Source organism: Scyliorhinus torazame, chromosome 11, assembly GCF_047496885.1.
Source record: "Scyliorhinus torazame isolate Kashiwa2021f chromosome 11, sScyTor2.1, whole genome shotgun sequence".
In the NCBI taxonomy this organism is placed as follows: Eukaryota; Metazoa; Chordata; class Chondrichthyes; order Carcharhiniformes; family Scyliorhinidae; genus Scyliorhinus; species Scyliorhinus torazame.
The window spans coordinates 26,266,100-26,278,862 of record NC_092717.1 but is presented as its reverse complement, the minus strand read 5'-3'; the positions used below and the strand labels follow the sequence as shown (position 1 = coordinate 26,278,862).

The 12,763-nt window shown below is 41.1% G+C and overlaps 1 protein-coding gene across 3 annotated transcripts in view; it reads left to right on the top strand.

The window, feature by feature from the left end:
- LOC140385184 (arf-GAP with SH3 domain, ANK repeat and PH domain-containing protein 1-like) overlaps positions 1 to 12,763 on the top strand; it is a 414,311-nt gene that overhangs the window by 344,786 nt on the left and 56,762 nt on the right. For 2 of the 3 annotated variants that reach the window (XM_072467065.1, XM_072467066.1), the window contains exon 25: positions 2,571 to 2,747. In XM_072467065.1, the coding sequence (XP_072323166.1) occupies positions 2,571 to 2,747 (177 nt within the window). The remainder of the gene's footprint in view (positions 1 to 2,570; positions 2,748 to 12,763) is intronic. The other variant, XM_072467067.1, reaches the window with a different exon arrangement.

The following is a 12,763-nucleotide window of genomic DNA, read 5'->3' as shown; positions in this document are numbered from 1 at the left end:
CGCGACACGCAGAATCTGTCGGGTCGCCACTCCTGGGATTCTCCGGCTGCGTTATGCTCCCGCTTGAGCGCAACGCATCAAGATAATCACGCCCTAAATGTGGGCTTGACCACGGGGAAACTCTCCAAATCCCAGAAAAATGACTTAAGTGTGGTTGAATCGCTGTTGGATCTCACCCAAAAAGCTGGCAAGAAACACTCCGCCAAACTCGCCTAAAATGGTACTTCGAAATATTTTGGTTGAATTGCACCCCTAGTCCCTAATGGGCATCACGGTAACACAGTGGTTTGAACTGTTATTTCACAGCGCCAGAATCCCAGGTTCAATTCCCAGCTTGGGTCACTGTCTATGTGGAGTCTGCACGTTCTGCCCATGTCTGCGTGAGTTTCCTCCGGGTGCTCCGGTTTTCAAGTCCCGAAAGACGTGCTTGTTAGGTGAATTGGACATTCTGAATTCTCCCTCAATGTACCCGAACAGGTGCTAGAGTGTGGCGACTAGGAGATTTTCACAGTAACTTCATTGCAGTGTTAATGTAAGCCTACTTGTGACATTAATAAAGATTATTATTATTATTAGAGTTAAAACTCAAGAACTAATACAAATCCATTGATCAAGGAATTGACCTGCTGATTGTTGAATTGTATGTTCCTTTGAACTTGTAGTAATAATACAAATTGCATTTTTATTCCAATTTATCCACAAGACTTAGTAAGAAATATAAATGTTGCTGCATATTTTATTTTATTCCTGACCATCCAAAATCTATTTGTGAAAAAAATCTTTATTAAACTGCCATTTTCCTTCACAAATGTAAAATCAAACATAGGCCCAGATATCTGATATAATGCATTTGCAGATGGATGGGTCTCTGGCATATTTGAAGCCGGCCGGCTTGTAAAATAAAGCCCATCACTGACCTGTCTCTCATATTAAGATGAATGGGGAAGGTGCTGGGTAGCCCACCTATCCTAAGATCTATTGAGACCTTTAAGAGTCCAATTACTGGCCACCTAAGGGCCTCATTCCACCTCTGCTGCTATTTAACATACAACGGGGGAAGACAGAGGCAAAGCAGGTAGCCTGGCAGTTTTCGCTGTAGGCTGCTGTTGGCCAGGATCGTGCCCCCTACCCAAACCCTCCACCCCAAGTCAACCACCTCCCTTCCTAACTGGGGTTAGGCAGCCTGACTTGTCCAAAGTCCCAGACGTACTTTTAAGTCCAGACCCCCATCCGTCGTCTTCTCCGAGGACTGCCTATATTTCCAGCAATGGCTGGCAGCTCTCTAGGGTGGGACTTCTTCACAGGTGGAGGTGGAAGTTTCACTTGAAACAATTAAGGTTGCTCCCAGGATAATTTTGCAACTGCGGGGCCACGGGTGCAATGCAATCCCTCACATAATCCACCCCATCGTGTTGCAGCCCTTTCTCTGTCTAACAGATGTAGCTCCTTACTGGGAGGGCAGGATTTTCCAATTACTCGTTCATTTTGAGGCACAAGAAAGAGATTGTGCATTTAAACAGCATTCTTGGCACATGCTAAATTACTTTAAGGTAGTTAAGAAATGATAGTTGAAGTGTCGCGATTGCATGTCATAAAGACAGGTATAACCACAAATATGTGCTGAGCCACCTACCATACATAATAATATAAATGACCAGTTAGTCTTTTTTTCTTGGTTCTTCAGGGCATTGACTAAGACATTGGAAAAACTCTGCTGTTCATATTTTTTTTTACCTGAACAGGCAGAATGAGGGCTTGTTTTTATATCTGAGTTAGCTACAGTAAATTTGGTTATCCGGCAATACAAACCAGAATTCTCTAATAACCAACATTTTTGATATTCCCTAAATACGAATTTATCAACCGGAAGCAATTCCAAAGTTAGCGGAACCATACAGCATATTGTATGATTTTATATTTTGTTTTAATGTACTGTTAAGAATTAGACGTAAAAAGAATACTGTTCTTTGAGTATTTCCATATTCGTGTGTGCTGCAAATATTGCGCTATATTCTATAGGTAAATGGCACTCTCGATTAATTGGTATTTTTGATTAACCAGCACCACCCATTCCCTGCGCATACTGGATAATAAAGATTTTACTGTATTATAATGCAGCTTTACCCCAGTAATGCATCGAGTGACAGCCAAAATTATGTGCTTGAATCTACACCTTTTGAGTTAGAGCTGATACTTGGTAAAAGACAGTAGAGAAAACAAATAAGTTTGAGAACACACTTCCAGGTTTAGGTCATATTAATATTCACCAAGAGTGATTTATTTTTGTTTCTAATCCTAAAGAAAACAAATTCTGAAACACTAATCTTGTACAAGTAGCATTTGGAATGATAGGTATGTATATATGGTGTACATATTTAATTAGATGACCACCATTCCTATCTTGAAGTGAAAATTTGCTTTTTCTGGTCATCAGTTTTATTCAGTAATGGATAGGAAGAAGTCAGTTGTTTTCATTTAATTTTGATCCTCCATCGCACCATTATTGTTTGCTTTCTTATCTGCTCTTAACATATTGTGCAGTAGTCAGCTATGTTTTTGTGCTTCTCCAGCTTCACATGGCCCTGTCCCTCCTTCAATCCTTCCTGTAGGCCTCCAGGTCACAACCGGCAGCTCCACTCTATCAAAGAAGAGACCACCACCCCCACCCCCTGGACACAAACGAACCTTATCTGACCCACCAAGCCCACTACCTCATGGTCCCCAGAATAAAGGTCTGATTCCTTGGGGTAAGTTTTTTTTAATATTAAATTAATTAAGTTACTGTAGGAAACAGAAATTTATATTATTGTTTTTCAAAGTAAATGATATGCAAGGAAAAAACTGCAAAACGTTAATTTTTCCTTGTTCATTGACCCTCCACATATTAAAGGAATTTGCTGTCATTAGTGCCTGAAAACTAAATTATCTGAGGACTTTGGCACGTGAAGAAATTGCCACCCTTGCATTGCTACTTTGGGGAAATGATTATCATCAACAAATGTTTAACTTGTAATTCTGGACTGCACAACTTATTTCTCCCATGGTCCATTACAGTCTTGATTGCTTATGCATTATCTTTCTATGTGGTGCACTTTGAAATAATGTGGCAGAATCTGAGACACCATGACTTTAAGAAGATACCTGCAGTTTCCAAAGCCACTGGGAGCCCTGAGTTATGGTTCTGGCTGGCATTTAGAGCATTGGCCTGACCCAATCTGGAGTAATTACACTCAATAGTCACCAGAAAGGAATTATTGCTGACAACAACAATGATTTCGGTTATCAGGAATTTTAAGTTATAACAAAAGATGAAGGGAGGCCTTCCTCTATTATTCAGTTATCCAGAGAGCATGAATAACAAGAGCCAGAAAGAAGAAATACTTTCAACCACCATCAGTGACTCGAGTTATTACTATTCAAACATCTGAGTAAGTTCTGGCGTGAAGCTGTTTGAATGGACTTTGATGCTTTGGATCCTTTGGTGAAAGACAGTTTAGGGGAGCTAGACACAAAATTATGACCAAAATTTAGAGGAGTGATTTTTTTTCAAAAGTCATTCCGGGTGTGCTGATTAGAAATTTCTTCAACACTTCGATATTGATTACTTCCAAATGAGCTAACAGTTCGTTGAAGTGAGGTTTGATTTTTTTGCTTCAGTAAAACCATCTGTGTTTCCAAGAACAAGCACTCAGGTACACCCATCATTAACCAAAGATCATTCAGTTGGGCATAAGAATGTAAACATCTAGCGCAAAAGGTAAGTTCATTATTGATTGTCACACTGTAAGCCAACATTCCAAGGCTCACATTTATTGGGCACCTGGGAGTAACTTATGTGCATTAACTAAGCATGATTATCTTGATTTTACAGTTGAGGGAAAGCACTTTAGAATTAAAGGAGATATAACTGAAAGATTGGCTGCAGAAAATAAAGCAGAGATTAGTGGTGAGCGCTTGTTTTAAAGACTGGAAAGAAGTAGAGTGTCACCCAGTGATCAGTACGATTAGAATCACTGCTCTTTTTGATATATATTCATGATGCAGAGTTGAGTATACAGAGCATAATCTCAAAGCTTGCAGATGACCACAGTGTTATCATGAAGTTCACCTGACCCACAACTTTTATAGATCGTGGTATGGGGAGCACACAGCCCACTCTACAGGTGTGGTACAGCAGAAATGGAAAAGTATTTTTTAAAGCAAAACAATGTTTATTCTATGAACTCAAGTTAACCTTTTTGAAACATACAGTGAACATCTTAGCAACCATCAATTCAAATCTAACCCCCAAAGACTACAACACTAAGTAATCCTTTAAGCTTTCCTTTTAACATCCATACGACTTAAAAACAAAACCTTTCACAAAAGCACATCAGATTAAAGTCACTACTGAAAACATTTATAATTCTAAATTCACCAAATGATCAAGAGATAGTCTTTTGATGGCAGATAGAACAGCAGTACACCTGGTATGGCTTCAGCTCCAACACTGAAAATGAAACTAAAACACACCCTGCAGCAAACAGCCTAAAACGAAAGTAAAAACCTGACAGACAGCCCAGCTCCACCACACTTTGACATCACTGATAAACACCCATTTCGTAAAGGTACATTTCTTAAACATCCATTTCTTAAAGACACTCACATGACACACAGAAGCCAGAAATGTAGTAAATAATGAGGAAGATAGCAACACAGACTTCAGGCTGAATAGGTGCCAGAATGTGGTGACTAGGGGCTTTTCACAGTAACGTCATTGCAGTGTGAATGTAAGCCTACTTGTAACAAATATTATTATATTATTACATAGCAAATTAAATTGAATATGGAGATGTGTGACATGATGCATTTAGTAGAAACAAATAAGGAAAGGCAATAAAAACAGAATGGTGCAATTTTAAAGGTGATGTAGGAATAGAGAGACCTGGAGGTGTACATAAATCTTAGAAGGTGGCCAGGCATGTTGAGAAGTCCGTTAATTAGAAAGGTGCTCAAATATCTTTGGCTTGGAACCAGAATGCAGGACTTTAGCTATGTGGACTTCGAGAATCTGGGATTGTTTCTTCAAAACAATCAAAACAAAAGATTAAAATGAGAATTTGCAGAGTTGGTCAAAATCATGAAGGGCTTTGATAGGATAATAAGGAGAAACCGTACTTCTAGTGGCTGAAGGATTGGTAATAAGAGCACACAGAGTTAATGTATTTGTCAAAAGATCTATAGACGACACAAAATAAATTCCACAGCAAGTAATGAAAGGCTAGCGGAAGCAGATTCAATAGAGACTTTCAAAAGGGAATTGGATAAATACTTGAAGGAGAAAAACATGCAGGATTAAATAAAAAGGGGAAAGTAGAGAAGTGGGGTGAATTTGTAGCTCCGATAAGAGGGGCCAAAAAACCTCCTGTGCTGTATCTAGAATTCCAGGAAGCACTTTAACAGTGGTGCTTAACACGGGCTAAATTCCTATTTAGACTCCCACTGGTGGTATTAAGTACAATACCACAATCACTTTGAAGTGTTGCACACTCCTTTGTCCAATGACAAGAGTGACCTATAGAAGAAGGCATTAAATGTATGATGGAGAAAGAAAAACTGGCGTGAAAGGGCCACATATTCATAGCCCTGTTTTTCGGGCTGGGGCGGGGATAACGCTGCGTGGTCGTTGGCATCGGCCCCCCGAGCAATTCTCCGGGCCCCGATGGGCCGTGCGATCGCCCGTTTACGACCAGTCCCGCCAGTGTGAAATGGACATGGTCCATCCCGGTGGGACCTGGCTTGGAGGGCAGCTAGCCGAGTCCTCTGGAGTGGGGGGGGGGGCCTGGCCCGCTATTGTGGCCCACCGATCTGCGGGCGGGCCTGTGCCGTGGCGGCACTCTTTCCCTCTGCGCTGGCCTCCGTAGGGCTCCCCAATGGCCGGCGCGGAGAAGACACCCCCTGCGCATGCATAAGAAACACGCCAGGGGTTCTGCGCATGCGCCAACTCGCGGCGGCCTTTCGGTGGCGGTTGGCACGGCGCCAACCCCTCTGCCGCCAGCCTAGCCCACAGAAGTGCAGAGGATTCTGCAACTTCCGGGTGGCCCGATGCCGGAGTGGTTCTTGGCGCCGGCGTCAGGCCATCCAGCCAGTTGTGGGAGAAGCCTGCCCCATAGTTTTTACGGCAGCATGGAGACACAGTCCCAAAAACAGAGAATCCAGCCACCAGTGTCTCAGTGCTATCTGACAGCATTTCATGGCTGAACAACAGGACACTGCAACCATCCTCTATTCAACACCAAGATTTAGAAGGACCAAGTTAAATGCTCAATGCCTGCTAGAGACAATACTAAAAAATAGACTAATTCCTGAAACATTGTATGATTCAATAATCAAGCAAACTCTCTATTGAGCAGCTCTGAAATTGATTCTAAAAGTTGGTACGGTCAGTGCAAAGAGTGAAGAAAATGAATCTAGGAGGGAATCCCTCACACTCTTTGCAGGCGTGGGTAAGCTGAGGACTGTTGTCACAACAACAATAGAAAGTTACAATTGAGTGAGATCTACCAAAACTTCACCAGCTAACCGAAAACATATTGAATTGTTTAAAGAGGATCTGCCTTTTTAAAAATACAAGAAAAGATTTTGACCAAAGGTGACTACTTTAATCCATGAGTCAGCGAAGCAGGAGCATGACAAACCGGTCAGGGAAGTCTCATCCGTGTTGCAAGAGGCTGGCTTGACAAATGTGCGTTTTCTCGGCCCATGATAAAGTTCCTGGGACACATTATCCAAGCAACTGCAAAGCCATAGATCCTCAAAAACAACAGTAATAAGGGAATTTCTGCTACCTGAATTTCTGCTATAAGAGCACCAAAAGTTTATAGGCATGGTTAAACAGGTGTGCAACTTCCTTCCTCACTTAGCTCAGATAGATTAACCCCTCAGACATCTTTTATGACCGACAAGATTTGATGCTGGACAGAGCATCAAATGTGGTCATTTAAACCAATTAAAAGGATGCTAACGTCCTCAGAGGTCCTAGCCCACTACGACCCAGAACCTCCCATGATTGTGGCAACCAATGCACCCGCAATGGGATTTGGAACAGTGCTATTCCAGGTTGAAGGTGATGGCAAAATAACGCCTGTTTACTCAGGTCCTTAACTTACACTGAACTGCACTGTGTTAGACGTTTTAGTTGCTGTGATATGAAGAGTCTAAAGTTCTGTTCCTTTTTCACAAACACACATTTATTTCATTCCAACAGCCTTTGCACAAAACTCTCACGATACACCACCTGACAGAGGCCACCTGAAGCCCCTTTACATATCAGTGTCAATTAATGGATACTTAACATAAATGAGACAACTGATTGCAATGTTTCTTAACCCATTACTTATCAGTCTCCCCTTCCTTGGAGAAAAAAAATAATTAGGTGAAAACAAAATTTCAAGAAACTCAAAAACATACACATGATTCCCCCCCCTTTTTTTTTTTGGACGAGAAAGAAAAAAAAGTCACAGAAACAAGCGCCCTTCATTAACAATATCCAAAAGTTTCTGTGAACTCGCCTCTCTTTTCATAAAACAGTCTTGACAGTTGATAGCTCCTGTCGACCCATTTAATTTTTGTTATTTCCCCTCTGTCCAAGATCTGCTTCAAACTTGCGATGTCTATCCGTAACCTCTTTTCATTGACACTTGTAGAGTGCACATTTTCCCACAGGGATTTGTCAATGTGACAGTCAATAGGTATATTACCCAAATCCCAAAATTTCTGTCAATATCATACTTATATAAAAGGCCATATCCACCGCCTCTACAAGGCTTAATGTCTCAGCAGCCAGAGTGCTTTTTACCACTCTCCTTATTTTCTTTGTTTCCCACACAAGCGGGCAACATTTACCATTGTTCCCCAAAAGGAAAATTATAAAACCTCCTGCGCTTGAAACCCCATCACATACATTTGCGTAGGACGCATCACTATAAACTATGAGTTTCAAGTGCCTACGGTCGCCTAAAACCGGGAACTTCAAAACACACTCCTGCATTTTTAGTTTGGCCAACGCTTTATTTGCTCTTATTATGTCTTCCACTTTGGGATCATTCATTTTTGTACTCAACTCTAAGACATCAAAACTCACGTCCGGTCTAGTCTGTCTACCTAACCAGTTCAGTTGCCCAATTAAACTTCGCAGTTGCTCTTTTTCTATCTTTGAAACCATTGCGTCTTTTTGTGAAACTCGGCCACGACTAATTGCTATTGGGGTGAATATATTTAAATGCACCGGAAGCCTGACTTCCAACCCTGAATTCTTTCCTCAAACCAGAGATTACAATCGCTTCAAAATCACTAGTCCCACCCCACAAAAAGTCATCGACATGCATCATAAAAATGCCAAAAAGATTTCCTTTATAGTGCCAGTAAAACATTGCAGGATCTGCTTTCAACTGGCAACAGCCTAACTTTAACAAAACATTTAATCCATATACACATTTGTTCAACTTCCAGAGTACCCCTTCTGTGTTAGCTGCTTCTTTAGGAGGATGGAAAAAAATGTCTCTCTGGAGCTGATGCCCCTGCAAAAAGGCAGCTTTTATATCTATAGATTTGCATTCCCATGCCTTTGTGGCTAATAGAGCCAAGACGATCTTTAAAATAACCTTTCCTGCTGTAGGTGAATCTACCCTTAAATCCTGATCTTCTAAGTTTTCTTCAAATACCCTTGCCACAAGCCTGGCCTTTGCCTTATAAGTTCCATCCGGAAGAACCTTTTCCGTGCAAATCCATCTGTGGGATAGAGCTCTTTGTCCCCCATCCGGTACTTCCGTGTATACTCCAAATTCATTCCAACTATGCAATTCTTGCTGTTTAGCTTCTTTGATAACTTTTTCATCTAATTTATTTGAAGCCACCAAAATCTCACGTGCATGTGGGCTTCTACTCTTATTAGTATTCGTAGTCTTACTCATGTTCCGAGATCTTGATAAACTACGTCCCCTCTCCCGCCTGGTATCTCGTTCTGTACTGTTACTGCTTGATCTTTCCCTTCTGCTATGGGATGTCCTTTCAATAGTTCTCGACCTTTTCCTGCGGACCTGTTCACTATCCGATGTACTATCTGAACTGGCACTGCGTTTCTGTGCCCTCCATTTTTGATTCGTTTTCCCAATCCATTGTCTTGACTCCTTCCCCTGAATGTTGTATATTCAACCAATGTTTATACTTTCCAGTGGCCTTCCCTGCTCTACTAATAACAATTGCATCCTTCCATTGACTAGACCCTTCAGGCAAGTATTTCACTTTTGTACCAACTTTTGGCAGTTGCCCTTTCGGAAAAATGGCCTGTTCTAATTCATCAGAAGTGTTGTGTTCCTCCACAGAAACCCTGTCTATATCAGTTAATTGGTCCTCATAGTCCTGTAACACATGCGTACCAGATGACTCTGGTTCGTCGTCATGTCTGTCTGCTCTGTCTAAATTTGAAAATTTGTAATCTGTACCCATTATCCTTGATGAATGTACCCTAACAGTTTGATCACCATGTTGCAAAATAATTGTTTTGCCATCTATGCCTATGATCTTCCCTGGGCCATTCCATTCATTAGAATTGTCTCTCTTATAGTATACCATGCCTCCTTGCTGAAAAACGGCATCTGATGGCCGTACGTTATGTCTTCAAGCTCTGCGAATTCTTTCAGAGACTTCTGCTTCCAAAAAAGCTTTTCTACTGCTATGTAATGCATTTAAATGTTCAGCAAAACCAGAGCTAATTGTAGTCCCCTCCCAAGCTGGAGGCTGGTCATCCAAAATGGACGGAATTTTAGGATCTCTACCAAACACTAATTGATAAGGACTATAGCCCCCAACCATCTGCAATGAATTCTTTGCATGTACTGCCCATGCTAAAGCTGAATTTAGCCTGCAATTTGGTCGATCTTCCAAAATTTTCTGAAGCATGTCATCGATGACAGCATGATTTATTTCACAGACACCATTACTAAATGGGCTTTCTGCAGCCGTATTCATAACTCTGATATTCATGTTTTCACACATATCCCTAAACTCATCATTAGCAAATTCTCCCCCATTGTCCGAAAGGAATTTTGCTGGTGGACCCAATCCTGTCCCTATCCATTTTTCCACGATTTGATCCAGAATTACTCTCTTTTCTTTACTTTGTACAATCGTTGATTGACTAAATCTGGTTGCTAAATCTACAAAATGCAAAATAAATATATTATTTGCTTTATTCCAGATCTTAAGGTCCATGGCCACAATGCCGTTAAAATTCCTGGCCAAAGTTAGGGTTACTATCGGTTGTGCTGGTGTCCTTCTGTACTTCCTACAAACTTCACAGCGGTTACTAACCTGTTCTATCCGTTCAGTATAGTCGTCATCCCTTACCCCTGCATCCTTTAATATATTTTTCAGCCTCCGAGGAGACGGATGTGCAAATTGCCTATGCAGTTTTAATACCACAAGCTTTTTATCAGCTAAAGTCCCATTTTCAACTGCCATTAACACATCCTTTACCACTCTACTTGAAATATTATTTGTCAGTAATGGAATACAATAGTGTCCCGACTGTGTAAATTGTAAGTCCATCGTCTTTCCAAAAACCGTTGCCTTATCCTGTTCCATATCTAGTTCCATGTGTGCTTTCTTCATCGACGGTCTGCTCAGAAGCAAAGGTATCTCACTTCATACAACATCCGTGCTAATGAAATGATTCACTGTGGCAATATTGCAAGGGATTACCACTCTTTTCAGCGACTTCAGAGTATTATCATCCCCAAACCTGAAACTTGTGGAACTTTCAAATTCCTTAACCTTGTTACGATTTTCAGCATTCAAAGAGTCCAGGTAATATTTTAACCAGCCAATTCCACACACAGTAGATGTGCAGCCACTGTCCAATACAGCACAGTTGAAGGATTCTGCAACCAACACCCTCATTACCGGCATAAAACTGCTTGTCAATAGGACAATGCCTTCTTTCTGGTCACTATCTTTTTCCTCTTCTGACTCTTCCGTGTCATGTGTCGCTTCAAACACACTCATAACGAGTTGGACTGTTGAAAGCATAATGGTATTGAGAGCCACATCGATTTATCATGCCCCGTGCATTTCTGGGGTTCATCTTCCTATTGTAGGTTCTAACTGGGTTTCTGTCTGCATAATTTCCTTGTCTCGGTCTCCTTCTATAGTCTTGAGCCCTGTTCGTAGCCATACGATTTTGCCATCCTGTTAGTAGTGTATCTTTCATATTCTGCCTTATTGCAGGCTGACCTATTTGGGTCATCAGAGCCATCGGAATCGAATGTTTCCTCAGAAACTTTTGTAAAGCTTTTGTCATCTGTTCGAATAAGGTATCCTTATCAGTAAACTGAACTCCTGTCAAAACCAGGAGCCTATCCATGTTGCTCACTCCAGCACAGTCAAGTAATTTAAAGGCCAACACAGACTGTGGAAATTCCAGGTTGTGTTTCTGCAGCCTTTTATATAGTCTGCCAAATTCCATTATATAGTCTTCCATGGAGATATCCTCCATTTTCCAGAACTTATCAAAATCCGACCATGCTTCATACGCACTTAACAAGTCATCTTTCTTATAAATCTTATCCATATAATGTAATAAAGTCTCCAGACCTTCTTCCGAGTCTAACTCTTCCAATTCCAGCTCAGAAAGCACTTTGTTTTGGATTTTACTGCCATATGGTAGAGAAAGAGCCAATACCATACCTTGTTTCCTCTTTCCCAAAGCAGTTACCTTAGTCCACATAACTACTGCACTTCTCCATTAGTCGTACGATTCCCTTTCAGAAAATAAGGGAGGATAGTCATATCCAGCCATCTTTATCCTCGGTTCAGCCATATATCCCTTTTTTTTTTTTCTCACTCACTCCTTGGTACTCCTTGGTTTGATCTGGAAAAGTTGTATCTTTCAACCCTTCACATTTACACAGCAACCATCCTCTGCTCCCAATTGTTAGACATTTTAGTTGCTGTGATATGAAGAGTCTAAAGTTCTGTTCCTTTTTCACAAACACACATTTCATTCCAACAGCCTTTGCACAAATCTCTCACTATACATCACCTGACAGAGGCCACCTGAAGCCCCTTTACATATCAGTGTCAATTAATGGATACTTAACATAAATGAGACAACTAATTGCAGTGTCTCTTAACCCATTACTTAACACACTGTGCTGTTATTGACGAATGTGATATAAAATAGTTACTTTAGAGATATTAGTTAATGTAATGTAGAGGCAGGCCAGTCTAATTCTGGTGAGTTCACAGACAAAGGATTTCAGACCGCATGGCAAAGCAGGAAGAGGTGTGTCCACCAAAGGAGGAGAAAAGGATGATGGGTAATGGGGGCCAGAGGAAGGGATTGGAAGTGAGCCAATCAGAATATATCAACAGGCCAGGAGGGATATAGGATGACCTATGGGCATCGTGTATGTGAAACTTGATGCCATTTGAATGTATCAGTACAGACTCCTTTGTTCCACATTCTCACTTGATTCCAGAAGTCTACGGAGCAGGATGTGCTTCGTGCTCCTGAGAATTGAGGAAAGCTTGCAAGCTAAATAAAATAACTAATGCTGTACCTGCAAATCCATCTCGACTTTTATTGAGGCCAGTGTGACGGGTAAAGAAATTTGGGATTTGTCATTATCAAAAAGGAAGACTTTGCAGCGACTTGGGCATGTGATAAGTTTTCTGACTATGTACTGGGAATCTTCTTTAATATTGAGACAAATCATAAGCCATT